This window comes from the organism of the source record quoted next, unplaced genomic scaffold, assembly GCF_019419815.1.
Source record: "Pyrus x bretschneideri cultivar Hongxiangsu unplaced genomic scaffold, Pyrus_bretschneideri_v1 Contig25, whole genome shotgun sequence".
NCBI lineage: Eukaryota > Viridiplantae > Streptophyta > Magnoliopsida > Rosales > Rosaceae > Pyrus > Pyrus x bretschneideri.
This window is the reverse complement of record NW_025999557.1, coordinates 4,692,207-4,708,011: the sequence shown is the minus strand read 5'-3', so window position 1 is coordinate 4,708,011 and position 15,805 is coordinate 4,692,207. Positions and strand designations below refer to the sequence as shown.

The following is a 15,805-nucleotide window of genomic DNA, read 5'->3' as shown; positions in this document are numbered from 1 at the left end:
TTTAGGGTAGCCCTATTCACACATCATTTTTATTTTTCACACATCCTTATTTATTTTTGTTCATTGATATTTTTCAATTCATTCGATCAAACGGCTTGAGAGGAGTGTTTGAGAGGTAAAAATGAGTGTATGGATTACACCACCCTTGATTTAATACTGTGATCAATTATTAGTATAATGCTCAAATGTTATCTTAACATCTCATCCCCAGCTAACTATTATTTTTGAATTAAAACCTCGGGAGGTGTTTGTGTGATTTTATAAACCTAAAACGGTTTTATGAAAACATGACAAACCTCAACTAGGCGGGGGGAGATGTTAGTGTAATTAACCAAAAATCTTATTCTTGAAATACAGTTCTATGGTTTTTTTTTAATTTTTATCAAACTTGTATTGAACTATATATACAAAGACTACATGACAGATCAAAATCACTCTTGAAATAATACATTGTGTACATGTAAACCACTAATCCCTCTGCGATTAGGCAAATCCTGTGCTAAAAATGAAGAACAAGCATGAATGCCGGCGTTTCCGATGGCCGGAAAAAGAATTTGTGTTGCATTCCTCCAACCATAAAGGGTGTTAGTGAAGCCTAATGTCAGCAAGTTAAACCGAGAGGATAACTATTCCGGTTTCGTGTATTCGAGCAGCATGTGTGGTGACCGGTAAATCTTCACCAGTGTCCAGTATAAGACCTCTTCAACTCCAAGCTCACCCTCTGCTCTTGCAGCATATATATCCTCACAAATGGCTATCAACCTATACACCAAGAAAAAACATACAGAACCCATGTCAAACAAACCGACCATGTAAGGGCCTGTTCGGAAGTGCTTTTAGATAAGCAAAAGAGCTTGTAAAAGTGATTCTGGGTTATTAAAGATATCAACGTGATTCTAACAAAAACGCTTCTGATAAAAGGAAGGACCAGTTTTTATGAAGTTGTGTTTACCTATCACAGGAAGGAAGGTTCTCGTAGGGGATTCTCATTCGTAAGTCGGAACATTGAAGTCTGATGAAGCGACCGACGGCAAGAACAAATGTTATGTAGAGACCCCAAATGCTGAACTTGCTAAGGGTGTCACCAAGAATACCCTCTGAATTGGACACCCGAAAATGAAGAATATAAGCAATTTTAGCCGAAAATGAGTTAGTATGCCAGAAAAAGAATATATGAAATGACATTTTGGTAAACTTACGTGGCGGTGTTTCCTCAGATACGATGATGGCCATCGGTCCTGTCAAACCTCCACATCCATTGACATCTGATGAATTGATGTTGCGGAAGGACCACCACTCATAATTTGCACGATTCAGAACAAGGTCCGCGCTAATGAAATTATCCTGTAAATTAATCATAATTCAGTAGTTTTAACAAAGAACTGCTATAAAGATTACTGCAGAAACACAACAGCAAGAAGCAGATATGAAGTACTCAAATTAGTAAGACATGCACGCATGAGAAAGGGTACCTCTAGTTCCAACGGTCTTACATCACCAGAACCAGTGACACGGAAGTATCTTGGATAAATGTTGTACATCCTAAAGCTGTTAATGGAGCCGTTGAGAACTTTTTGGACATCTGATTGTTTCGGAAGATCCTGAGACCCCAAACTTCTTTCATATTTCACAGTTTCCTTGCCTTTGGGTCTGTCCCTGGAAAGTACCCAAGTGAAAGATATATCCATGTTGGGATCCCAAAGGGACCGAATGAATCTGGTTTGGACTACATCAGGGATAAGCCACAAAGTACTAGCATCAGATTCGCAACATATCAACTGGACATCTTTCTTATTATAGGTATCCAGGTAACCTTCAGGATCGAGATTAACATCAGAGCTGAGTTTGTCCCATTGGAGCTTTTCACAGAGGGTGGTTTGATACAGGGTCAGTCTTCCACTCGCTGTCTTAATGTCAACCTGAACAATGGCATCTTTGATGGGATTTTCAATGTTTGTCGGGTTACCACTGCTGTACATCTGCGAGGAGCAAAGGAATTTTTGATGCATGATTCAGAAAAGCAACCAACTGTTTCTTCTACTCGATGGTAAACTTAAAATTAAAGCACATGTGGGCTTGTGTACTTGTTTGTGTGTGCCTGATCGCCTAAGACTCAGCAAAACCAATTACTTTATTAACTTATGATTATGATAAAAATATCATTTGGTAATCAGTATTTGAGTGGCGTACGTTACTTACCAGCATTGGAGCCCAAATAACACAAATCAATATGAAAAACAGACATATCCCGTTGCAACATTTGGTCATTTTCGTTTGCTTTTCTCCTTGTTTGTGCGTTGCTCTGTTCAAGACTGCGTCACATTTGACAAGGTACAAGCTTGCATGTATGTCCTCCAGCTAAACAGAAAGCCATTTTTAGTTACAAGAACACAGTAATGATAACTGATGGTACTCCACTGATAATTCAGTGCATAGTTCTCAACAGTTGAAGTTTTATGCAGGATTAAGTATGATGAAATGTTGCAGATAGATTAAGAAACTTACTTTCAGCCAATCATACATGGTCAAAGATGTGGTTGTGCATGACCAATCAAGTGCACATCTCAGTTCATAAAGGAAAGGCAGAGCGCGATATAGTCGATATCCGAAATAATTAATTCTTGAAATCTCACTAGTCAAAAACTGCCGGTACAAAGTGTTTTTATGAGGAATTCCATGTCGGAGTTGTATAGCCTGCAGTGCTAAAGAAACTGCTTTCGCAAGAAATATAGCACGGAGTGCTAATCCTCCAGCATGTTGGTGGGAAGGCTCCATGTTCCAAGCATACTCTGTTACTGAATACGTGAAGAGGATGAGATTGAAAAGGTAGAAAATCACTTTTCCGGTGGCAAATGAACAGAGATAGATTATACGGTCAAGCACAATCAAGAAAAAGATAATCTGCATGAAAAATCATTTAACCTTTTAGCAATTTAGATAATATTATACATTTCAGTCTTATTAACCATAAAATGAAATAAATTCATGGACCGAAAAAGAAACAGTGTAACGAATTCCTCTACCATAGTTTCGGTATAGTGAGCCAAGAACAAAAGATGAGTTATTTAACTTCAAACTTGTAACTCCATGCTTTTTGCAATAGATCTTAAAGTACTTGATTTTTCACTACTTAAAGCATGACAGAAAATGATGAAAAATAACTAACCATTAGGATGAATACAAACTCCTTCGGAAACTGATCTTCAAGCTGATACACGTCAAGAAATTCGCTGTTATTTTTTATGACGGATTGGTAGAATATGGCGACTAAAAAGAAAAAAGTCAGATCGGCACCAAATACATATGCATACAGATCAATGTCCCTCTTGCCTCCTCCAATTACAGAGAGTATGGGGTATGGGAATCCTATTTCTTCAACAAACCCAGCATCTTGTGCTTTAAGAATTTCCTTCGCGACATCAGCTGCTGGAGTAAGTGACTTGTACCATTCTATCGAATCACCACACTCTGTCATGGGAGAGGCATATACCACCTCAAAAACAGCCAAGGCTACATTTTCATTTTCTTGACTCCTTTCTATGCTTTGGACATGCACCCTGCTAGCGAAAGGGCAGAGATTAGGGTTTTTCTCCTTGCACCTTTCATCATGAATGATTTTAAGCAATTGATTTACTCCAGACTCGATCTTTTCTGGCTGAATCCCGTCCTCTGGCCATGAGCGCACATCCATAGACACCTGAACAAAGTAAGGAGGGGAATCTGCTCCCTGTGTCAGTGAATTCCAGTACCTGAAGAAGCTTCTGACTACCGATTTTACTGCATTTTCCATTATTTGCAGTAACTTCTTTGTTTTCTGACTCCAGCTATAACTGACAGGAATCTCTTTTCCATGCAAAGCACTCCTCCTATAGAAGTCGAAGTCTGTAGACGACATCCACTCACCATCTTTTGCGGTTATAGAGCTCTGTAAGAGGGTAAATAAGTAGACAAGAAAGAGAGGTAACGAACTGACCACAAAAGAAGATGTGATTTTATGTTCAGGAAATCCCCACTCACGAAGCAAGTCTGAAGCAACACTAAAAGCCCAGTGCTGGATCATAATCTGGTACAGATACTGAAGCAAAATATAGACTTCTGTGTAAATCAGCATAACAACCCAGAAGATGTAACTTGGACCGGAATTTACACATAGTGCGTACAAGAATAAAGCTGCCAGATACACCATAGAAAGCAAACTGAAGTTCCACAAAAAGACAAGGATAAAACAACAATAACACACAATATCATTGTTGGATCGCATTTGGGACCATATGTGACGGAGGATCCTTCCTAACTGCAGACTTGTTGCATCAGAACTCGTGTCAGACTGCAGGGAAGATGAACGGTCAAAGGACACTTTAACTTTCTGGCTCTCCATCTCATCATACACCCCATCCTCAACAGAAGAGTGCTCATTGACATCAAACTCATGATCAATGTTGAAAAAGCTTGCAAGGTTGTTAACTGCCTGATTTCCAATCGACTGTACCTGGGAAACACCATCACCTAGCAGAGATATTAGTGGGCTTTCCTTTGCTTTCCCTTTAACTTTGTCCTTTTCTGAAGAAGTGAAAAATATGCCATCAGCAACATCATCTTCAACTTCAGTGATCTCACAGTTAAGAGATTCTATTGAATCTCTTGCACACTCCATCGCTGTTGGATTTTCCATATTCACTGGTGCAGGAGATTCATGCAATTCACTAGGATATAATGAATCCACTCTAAGTATCTGCTCCTTTTTCAGTTGTAATCCTTCTTTATCAGAGGTCCCCCAATCGTTGTTCGAGTTAAGAGAAGTATTCCTCCTCCTTCTCAGGCCTTCACTGACAGAAGGAGAGTCACCGCAATTAGTAACCGAGTTCGTGCTGTGGAGTTGGGTTTGCAGGTTGAGCATCTCTGACTTCATTTTCTCCACTTGCAGGTTACGCTGGTGTTTCTTCTCCTCAGATTCACGAATATGTTTTAACTGTGCAGTTTTCCATGCAGCTTTCTTTTCTTGCTCACGCACAATGGCACCAATTTGCTCGGCTTCAAGATACCGAGAAACATAATCAAACTCTGGGGAGGAGAACATATAGGACTGAAGTGATACCAGCATAAAAATGATAATCTCAACAAGAGCCGATCTTGCAGTAATCCGAAATCCATAGTCATACTTATAAAATCCAATCATCTCAAATACGTAATCTACTGTCTCACACTTTCCATCACAAGACTCCCCCACAAAAGGAGATTGATATGCAAGAGAAAGAACAATAAGAGCAAAATTGTATATGCGCAAGAACTTGAATATCTTATTCCTCTTCTTTAAGATTTTAAGTCTCACCCGAAAGAAAACCAGCGCAAAAGCAAGATAACCAAGGTGCAGAATGTCATACTTAATTGTTCCAGTAATCAAAACCAATGCTAGCACAAGATCCAATAGATGACAGTAGCAGTAAAGCCTCAGGTAGTCAAAGAAGGTCCACATGCTTTTGGTTTCAAAAGAGAGGTCTCTCCACACAAACAAATTTTTACGTTGAGATACCATTTGTCGGTAAGTAGATGACACCGAGAATCCGGACAATTGATCAGCACGAAGTTTGAAACAAGCAAGCATGAAGACGGCAAAATAGCTGATAAGCATACGCGGATCATCGACAATAAGTCCTAGCATAAGTGGTACACATTGTTATAGTTTAAGGAATAAATTGATCTACATAACAACTGAAACATAAAAGAAAACAAGATATAAGGTCAGAGAAAGAAAAACTAATTCGTCTTAAAACTTGTCTAACAATGGGCCAATAATCCATATCAATTTTCTGCAACACTCTCCAATTCAGCAAAGAAACTAAAGAAATTTTGTATGCACGTGTATGTTTCTGTGTGTACACGTGCACACCTGTGTGTGTATGCATCAGATGGCTAAGAGAGTAATACCTAACCAGCAGTACTTGCAGTAACTGAAATACATGGTTGAGCTTTTCCAGCAATCATGGCACTGTGCATTCGTCTCATCAGGTTGATTTCGAGTCCACACACACCTCCAGATGGCAAAATACTCAAGGATGAGAATGGATGCAAACAGGAAAACTAATACGGGCCATAGTTTACGTATACTCTGCCGATTCATAATAATGCAAGTAACAAGTAACGCAATGTATACCATAGATATGGCATTCAATAAAGCAAAGCTTGCAAGAAGCAATGCAATCATGTTTATCTCAAGACCAAAGAGGTTAAACATATTCTCCATCCAGAATTTCAAATAGATTTTTGCGATAAGCTTCTGTGTGTCAAATCTCTCCTTTCTCAAGGCAAGAATCCGCTTCTTGTTCCACTTATGACTCTCTTTGGTGCTGCCCCAAATGTATCCAAATGAATATTTATTACTGCTACCCTCAGAACCTCCTGCTCTAGGGGACACATGGTTAGGTGATTGCGATGAACCAGGGGGAAAAAAGGGCCATGATTGGCTCCTAACCCCTTCTCGTTTCACTGAAATGGCTTCAGAATCTGTCGATGGCTTGTTATCCTCCCTTGGGATGGAACCATTGATATTGGCATCTTCTGTTGAGACAAACAATGGACAAGGCTCTTCCCACTTTCCATTGTTTAGGATAGTACTTGGCATCTTTTCCAACCAGCGAAAAACATTATATTGAAGAGTGCATGCAGCAATCACCAGAACTTTTCCTCTCAAGCCAGATTCTAGACTCCAAAAGCCCGGTTTAAATACACGGAAACCCAAAAAAAGGGAAATATAAGAGTGCTTTTGTCCAGGAAACATTGCAGCCTGTCTACCCCACATCTGAAAAAGGTACTCAGACGTTACTAGGAGTCCTGTGTAAACCAAGAATGATTTAGATGGGAAATGTGAAGCTTTAGGTAAAGTTGAACACAGGACAAGGCCAAGTAGATAAAAGAAGCCAAAGGCACTTATTGGAGATAAAGATGCATAGAATACTGCAATAAACAAGATCTTGTTGCTGTGCCAAATGACAAACCGCCTTACAAACCCAAGCACTCCAAATTCTAACACATGGACATCATCTGACCTGTTATAACTGCTCTGCCTTCTCTCGTAGCTATAAAGTTGCATCACAATCAACACTGCTAGGGATTCCCAGATATTTTTCAAACATGAAGCTTCTGAGTTATAGCCTAGATAAAAATAAAGGTCTATGAACTTGGACAACCAAATCTCAATGCTCGGGAAACTGCTCAAGCTATAGATAAAGATAAACACCGCAATTGCATATGCTTTCAATGGGAACCAAAGGCGTTTTTTTGTTCTCTCCACAAGTTGTCTTCCAATGATCCAAACAAGGAGAAGGAATATGTATCCAAATGATACATAATTGGGTCTCACCAAGTATACAGTAAGGAGAATCGTTAGAAAGGCAATGTAGGTTCCACATGATCTGTACACAGATAAAAACTTCTGCCCAATTGCACTGAGGAATAATGCGATTCTTCTCTCTGGAAAGAGAGAACACATCAGAAAATATAAATGTCAACAGTAATTAAAGGAGAGTACCAGCGGTAGCAGAAAAAGGTCGACATTGGGTCAACATCAAGCATATATGGTCCTAAAATACAAGGTTGATTGTTGACACCTTGATTCATAAAACCAAAAACATATAATTTGGAGAAGGAAACCTACAATATCTAGTTTCGATTAGTTTTATTGGATCTGTTTCTAATTCATCAAATATTCATTGCATACTTCTGCCTTTGTAGCATTCCAAAGTATATTATAAAATAACTAGGTAACTAGGCATTCACTAGATTATCACTTGGGACAAATTGAGAAGGTTCAGACCAAATTTCAAATTCTGCAATCATCAGAGACCAGATTGGCCCAATTCACGAAAATAATAAATAAATATAGCAAGGATGAATATACCATAAGAAGGATTATCATGCCTGTACTGAATGGCTGAGGATGCATACACTGACAACAACACTGATTTATTCAGACCAGCTTTCAAAATGCTAAATCCAAATGGACGGCTAGGTGTATGCTGCACAATTGCTGAGAACGAAAATAGCATTTCAAAACCATGGTTATGAATTGCACAGAAGCAAGCGAGCAAAGCTATTTGCAAAAAGTCCCACGAGCTTTCATGTTGAAGAAGACCTGCACCATTTACAGAAAAGATAAATCACTAGACATTTAATTTTTCCTTTGGCAGCGGTTTCTGACACAAGGCATAATCAAAGTTTCATATGACAGAACAGTTGCATACCTAATTGTGATAAGATTTCTGCACTCAAAGAGCCTTTTTGCTCCAAAGTATCAGAGATCGGATTAATCTGAATGATATACAATAGCGCAAAGTGAACCTCACATAGGAGAATCAAAGACTTCCGCATCTTTCTGGTAATGTTGTGGCTCAAAAGATATATCAAAAAGAATATCACTGAATCACAGGTCAAAAATAAAACTAATTAGAAAATTGTGCTACGGTGTAAATTAAGCATTAATTTCATCATTACAAGATAAAAAAAATACGAATGAACAAGGGGCAGCTTGCTAAGTTTCTTTTTGCTAACAGTCAATTTCATGAGTTAAATTTTAGACACATACCATATACAGCATGGATGAAACCAGGTTTCATGGCAATGAGCAATATCAGTGCCAGCATGATAGCTCGAGAGCTTTTGCGCAGTCCCCAAGCAATTGTGGCCACTATCAATACTTTGGTCTCTCCCTCACCTATGATAAAGGATATAACAGTATTACATGTATAAAGGAAGATAGAATCAGAAATGGCCTAAGTATAAATGCAAATTAAAATCAATGGTACAAATCTGCACAAGCGTGGAGAAAAAAACTAGGCAAACATATAACTGAACCCCCCACCACCACGAAAAGGAAACAATGAGAGTTACCAGTTATTCAATCAATTGGTTTGATATTGTGTATCTCAATACCTTCTGCGGTACTGTTGTCATTTGAAGATTGTCCATCCTCATCAGACAACCAAAGGAAAACCGAGTTGTTCACAAGATTACCCAAGGCAACCAATATACCAAGACAAAATTGTGCAAGCAGAAAGAATCCAGGTATGGGATAATGCCACAACCCAATCATCTCCCATATGTCCATGTTCTGAACATGTAACCAAAACTGTCAACTTCCAACCATTTTCTGTTAAATGCAGATATGAACATCACTGGAAAGAGAGTACTACCTTCCCGATTTTCCGATTCAAGAATGCAAATGCTACATTGAAAATATATGTGCTAGCAGCCCACAGGAGAATGAAGACAAGAAGCAGCCCATTCAGTCGATGCAAACGGAATAAGGAAGGGAAGACATATATGATGTAGCCAACATATGCAAGTAGCCCAAATGCGCAAATACTTGCAAAATGAAAACTCCAAAAAGAAAGAGCAAACAAGGAAACCTGCCAAATTCACCACAAATACCAATTAATATAACTAAACTGAAAAGAATATAGATCTTGGAACAACAATTTCAGCCAGATGCAAGGAAACGAAAAACTGGAAGCTCATAAGTCAAAAATGTCACAACCCAGTGTTCCTCCAACACTCACTTTACATGGATCTTCAAAACGTTATTATACAAACCCTAAACAAGTCACCCACCAACTCAAACTAAAGAACTCAAGCATTCAATAACATTGACAAAAGATATATGAAATAATTGCAAAACTACGAAATACCAATTGGTTCAAATTTCCTCTAAACTCAGTTTTATTTTTCAGTTTCTAGATTTTCGTGCATGAAAAAGACGTCAATACTTTATTTGTATCATCATCAGTTCATCATCGTACTTGCCTTTGTCCTATTCGTATGAGGTTACACAATATCTCCTATTAAGTCAATGTACTTTAATATTTTTGTGCTACTTCTGTCCAGTCACCAGTGTTAGCCACCTAATTTCCAACCTGACCACTTTATCTACCTAAACTTTTTAAATTTCCAGTAAATCTTAATTAATGCAACAAATACTTTATCTAAAGTTTCCAAGTCCAAAATTTAGGAGAAAAAGGAGCATATCCATATTATTACAATGAGTTTGTTTTTGGAAACCAAAAAATAGCAACAAGAAATTTTTTTCTCACTGGATTGGAAAAACATGAAAACTAAAAGAACACTTCGGTATGGCAAGTAAGATTCCTACATGATGGTTTGAACTAAATAGATACCTAATGCCCCATGCATTAAATTCAAGCACTGAAATTCACAACTACCTCATCTTCTCCTTCAAAAAGATGGCATGAATGGGTCAATTCAGCCTCAATAAACATCATAATGTTGTTCAGTCAAGAAGAAGAAAGTTGGGGAATACATACCGGGAAACCATATGTGAAGAAGTTGATACTAAAGGTCCGGAAAACCGCTCCCTTCAATAAAACATTGGTATGCCTTACACCAGATCTGAATACAAAAACAATTACTTAAGCTGCAAGCATATACACTGATAATGATACAGGCTCCAACGGAGAGAAGTAGCCAGTTACACTGGATACACCAAACAAACTGTAGTTATGCAATAATTAAAGGTAATACAAAACATCAGAACAGATAAGAAGATATTGTTTGTTTGGATGCAAAGCATTTTATGCTGGCATATACATAGAGCGTCTGTGAAAGTTGGCCTCAATGATCAACTAAAGCTATATCTAGATACTAATCCACTATGTGACTGATGGGTTATCGTCACACTCTCTCTGACAATCCCAATCTTTGTTCTTTTTCACAAGAAAAAATTGAAAGCAGTTGGTAGGCTGGATGAAGAGTCCCCCTGCAGTCTACTAAAGCTTTTATCTTGACATTTTTTAATGTGCTATCAGAAAACTACAGGCTCTTTTTCTTTTACTTACAAGGGGAAGATTCTACGAAACTGAAATCTAAGAGTTTGTTGGGTTGGATTACTCTAATTTCATCCACCATGTTCTTTAAAAATTTCTAGCCTCTGATACGGGGTTGCAGATTTAGTACGATTGGCTCCAAACTTTCTATATGTTGTTAAATGATCCCAACATTATCATGTTCTAATCTTATATCGAACAAATGGTTTTACTTTTACACGTACTTATCTTGCTACATATCATGTTCTACTCGAAACTTTGATTCAGCAAGATCAAAGATATGGACTTAGAGTAGTATGACAGAGGTCTTCCTCCCTCTGTGTTAGAACTTAGAACAAAATCAAATAGTAAACTTATACGCATTGAAGGCAATGATTAAAGGAGACGGCATACTGTAAACCAGTCGAAAAGATGTTACAACATCCAAGAATATTACCTAGATTCACGAATAAAAAATGAATGCTTCGAGGGAAGAAGTTGCTCCATCAAGTTGTTTTCTTTCATGGATAAAATAAAATCCATTTCCTCTAGATCACATTTAACACAGGATAGCTGCATTAGAAGGAAGAGAATGTAAAGAGAAACCACAAGTACGCACTGAAGCACTTGTGTTATAAAGTACAATGGATGCCATATACGTTTGATAAGTAATATGGGATTGGTGCACCTATCACACATTTTAGCCGTATGACAACTTTGAACTATAGTTTACACTTTCAAACACAAATTATTTCATTATAAACCTGCAGAACCTACACTGTAGATAAGCTGAAATCACTGGTTTTCAAGTATCCTACCACATAAACTGTGTTGAACTTGTAGAAGACATAAAACAAAGGGGAGTGCTAGCAACCTTCTCACTTCTACTCATGCCACGTGTATTCCACTCGCACAAAACTAAAATTTTAATTACTTTTTGGTTGACAAACTAAAAATTTAATTACTTTTTGGTTGACAAACTAAAAATTTAATTACTTTATTGTTGACAAACTAAAATCTTAATAATACTAACAAAGGAAGAAAAATAGTGGGAGCACGTGGCATGAGAAGAAGTGAGAAGGTTGAAATGAGAAGGTAAGTGAGAAGGTTGCTCGCATACATATCATGATGTAGAAAGTAAAAGAGAGTACGTACCATGGTGTAGAAAAGTAAAAGAGAGCAGCTCGAACAAACTTCAGTCCAGTCCGAATGTAAAGTTATTTTGAACAGACCAATGAACTTAGCTACCCATTGTAACATATCCGGAAACTCCACAGGGAGCTGATACACATAAAGCAAGACAATGTTGAAGCCTGCATACAAGTGAAAAGGCTTCCACCACCTTCAAACCCATAGGTGCAACCATGAGCAACAGAAGCAAAACTAACTACAGCAGATGTGTACATGGATACATAGATAGATATATGGACAGTAAGAGAGAGTGTGTGTATGAGAGAGACGGAGACAGAGACAGAGAGAGAGGCAACAATATCATCGAGTAACAAATGATGGATTGCAAGGAAATCACCTGAAAAGTCCTAGAAAATTGCTTGTCAGAGACCAATCTACAAGACCAATGCAGCTCCCAATAAAAAAGGGTAGAGAAACCCATGAAGGATGGCTAATTCCGACAACCAACTGAATGGCAGGCAACAACAACAAGGCAGCAACCCTAAGATGAGAACCTTCCAGAAGGAACAACGAAATAATTCCAAATCAGTTGTTACTTTTGTATGATTAATTCTGGTATCTTCAACTTAACCAACTCATAACTAAGATTGCACACAGGCATGTATATGTCATTTTAACATCTGATTAATAAGGTGAATAAATCAACTGCTAAAAGCATCTTTAAAAATTTGCAAGAACATCATCCCAAGAGAAAATCAAATGCATAACAAGAACTGTATCCAAGATTTATACATTAGAATTGGATTCTTTATGTATATAATGTTATATGGCTTGATAGGAGAAATCATAGAAAAAAAACCGAAGAGACAAAAAAAATCAGGCAATTAATTACTTACAAATTGGTCGTTCAATGGCTGATGAGAAACAACCCCAACATGAATCGCATGATGAAACAGGACCAAATCTGTTTCCATACAAATCAACTAATGCAACTGCAACTACTGATAGTTGTAAGAGTAAAAAATATAGCACGAAAGGAGATTTCCATGACTGCAATCTGCAAAAGCAGACACAAAACGCTGTATAAATGTATGCTTATAATATAAAGCGATGTGAGATTAAATAGAAACAAAGCAAATTCTTACATCATGAATCCAATAAGATTTGCCCACCAAGCATCTACTCCGCTCCATTTATTTCCCTCAATAGCCCATATAACAAGATATATCACTTGAGAAAAAATAACAAATAAAGAAAATATAACAATGATCCATGACAATAAAAGCTGCCTTCCGAGATGAAATCCTACAAAAAGAAAAACACTGTCAGAAGTAGAAAGGTTCAATTATATAAGTAATTCCAGCATTTAGGATAATAAGAAGCAGCATATAAAATACCAAAATCATTTTTCTTTTCTCTCATAAATTGTAATGATAACACCAAATTCTGCATGAATCCAATAGAACTCAAGGTTCGACATTGAGTGAGATCTTACATAAAACTCGAGTGGATCTCCAAAAATTCATGTTCTTTTGTTGTTTAAAAGAAGTTCACACCACTTATGCATAAACTTGGCATCTAAGTGGGTGGACATAGCTACTCAGGAAAACCAAATCTGAGCACTCATAGATGCATAGCTAAAGGAATCATGACAATTATATTATAAACAGTAGTCGAGCTTAACTAAGCGATTGTGATCATCTCACAATTAACATTGTTTTCGGGGAAAATCAAAGAACTTTAGCTACTCTCTTGTACATAGCCATAACAAGAAAACCCCTTGCATATGAGACATTACATGTCAACCCACTAACAAGAAAGTAGTAATCCATAAGCACATCTTGCACATAGTTTCCTAGTATCTCACAAATACATTTTCACTTGGTACCATGTCTACCTAAATTCATTCGAAACGTCGAAACCAAGCTTGAAAATTCACAGAGCAGCTAGCTTACCTAGTTTTGGTACATTAAATAGAATAAGAAGAAACGCTATCAAATCGACAAGAGAGAGCACGCTCCAGTTGATAACAGCAGCTGCAAGAAAAAAGATGGTAACTTTTAAGAGTTGCAATTTGACTTTCTAAGAAAACATTGGCAAAAGACAAAGGCATTTGCTTTTGAATTTGGATACCAGTTAGCAGCAGCAGAGGCAACACGAAACCGCCAAGAAGTCTCCCCATTAGAGGCCCTTAAAACCCCAAACCAATCACTTCAACTCCAAGAATCCATCAATGGGTTTTCGATCAGAATCAAATTCACGAAAACCCATTTCCCAAAACCTTCAAATTTCCTCAGAAAACTCCCAATTTCCTCAGAAACTCCCAATTCGAATAGAAAAAGGAGAAACTTAGCTGTTGCTTTCTTCTTTGTTTGGCACACGATAACGGAACGAAACAAAAAATAGGTACGTTGGTCCTCCAAAATTCGCGGCAACTCAAACAACCGTAAACAATCGTTCAAACTCCAAAGTAATAATTAATCAGAAGTATTAGTCTCTGGAGCTCCGATAACTACCAGTCTCCTAAGTCGGAGCTGCAAGTCGCACACATTTTATGAGATTGGCAAACATGCAAGAAGCTTTCAGAAGGAAAAAAATAAATAAAATTTATATAATAAATAAATAAAATTTATTATATTGCAAAGCCTGCAAGTGATTAGAATGGTTGGTGGAATTCGCGCGGAAATAAGTAGAGTCGTACAAGTGTTCGTTTTCTGTTTGGGCTCTACTCTGTATTATCTGGGAAGTTATTGATTGGCCCCACTTATGTTGGCCCACAAACCGATGAATAAGGACAATATCTAGTTATTAATGGATCTTCACCGTACACATTAATTAAAATGGTTCATTGATTCTCTTTGGCTTCGGGTTGTGCTTCCCGTTCTTCACAAAAAAAAAAAATAAATAAAACTAATAAAAAAAGATTTTAAAATTTTGAGTTTTAATTAAAAATTATATTATAATTTTATTTAATTATAAAGACAATAAAAAGAAAAGAAAAAAAACCTAACTAAAGAAGCGTGCAAAGAGCATCCAATCAATCATTCAGTTGCATAACCCTTTGATATAATCTAAACATATTTTATTCCTTTAAAATTAAAATTTCAAATTGAAGTAAGTTCTATTCGATTCAGAACCACATCTGGGATGGTATGGTGTGGGCGCTGACGTTGATCTCTTTTATTTTTTTATTTTTATCTTTTAGTCATGCATGATTTTAACGACGTAGACGATAATCTCTATCATTTTTTTTTTAATCTTTTTATTGCATTCTAGTAAAAGAACTTGAAAATCTGGAACGAGCATCTACCATTAAATTTCATAAACAGTGTAGTACTATTAAGTTTCATAAACAGTGTAGCACCATTAAGTTTCATAAACACTGTAGTAAGTTTCACAAACAGTTTGTGTGAGGGGCGTACAGGTTCGCACGTCAGTTTTTTTTTTTTAATATTAAAATTATGTTTTTCGTTAAAATTTAAGTTTTTTGTCCTTTTTATTAAAATTTAAGAGTTTTTCATTAAAACTTAAGTTTTTTTCATTAAATAAAGTTATAGCATGGATTTTTATTAAAATAAACTTAGTCCAAGCGTTTTTCATAAAAGTTTCAAAAAAAAAAAAGGTTCATTAATATCACCATGTATTACTGTATAATATTATTCCTCTCCGCTTGTACTCAAATGTCTCAAATTCGATTTTTACCAAAAAAGAATTTAAACCATATTATTATGGTTACTCCAATGTAAGGGTTAGCGTAGTCCCTCATTCCCTAGTGTAGATAATATCATTTGTTAAAAAATAAAAATAAAAGACTCAAGCAAAAGACGGTTATGTATATGTACCCAACAAATTGACAGCAAGCA

The 15,805-nt window shown here is 36.9% G+C and overlaps 1 protein-coding gene across 5 annotated transcripts; it reads right to left on the bottom strand.

The window, feature by feature from the left end:
* Positions 1 to 343: 343 nt before the first annotated feature.
* Positions 344 to 14,232, bottom strand: LOC125478439 (piezo-type mechanosensitive ion channel homolog). Of its 5 annotated transcripts, XM_048586600.1 has the most exons (21): positions 14,076 to 14,232; positions 13,898 to 13,978; positions 13,088 to 13,247; positions 12,839 to 12,999; positions 12,340 to 12,496; positions 11,967 to 12,153; positions 11,269 to 11,384; positions 10,314 to 10,398; positions 9,186 to 9,401; positions 8,926 to 9,103; positions 8,579 to 8,707; positions 8,238 to 8,411; positions 7,895 to 8,128; positions 5,926 to 7,467; positions 3,167 to 5,652; positions 2,506 to 2,901; positions 2,200 to 2,358; positions 1,473 to 1,979; positions 1,200 to 1,344; positions 953 to 1,097; positions 344 to 762 (listed from the first exon to the last, which is right to left on the bottom strand). In XM_048586600.1, the coding sequence occupies exons 1-21, from the start codon at positions 14,122 to 14,124 to the stop codon at positions 627 to 629; spliced, it is 7,443 nt and encodes a 2,480-aa protein (XP_048442557.1). In that variant the 5' UTR covers positions 14,125 to 14,232; the 3' UTR covers positions 344 to 626. The 5 variants fall into 5 exon arrangements, with proteins under 5 accessions (XP_048442557.1, XP_048442558.1, XP_048442559.1 ...); XM_048586601.1 differs by lacking the exons at positions 13,088 to 13,247; positions 13,898 to 13,978; positions 14,076 to 14,232 and having other exon boundaries at positions 11,967 to 12,092; positions 12,839 to 12,980; XM_048586602.1 differs by lacking the exons at positions 12,839 to 12,999; positions 13,088 to 13,247; positions 13,898 to 13,978; positions 14,076 to 14,232 and having other exon boundaries at positions 11,967 to 12,124; positions 12,340 to 12,481.
* Positions 14,233 to 15,805: the final 1,573 nt, after the last annotated feature.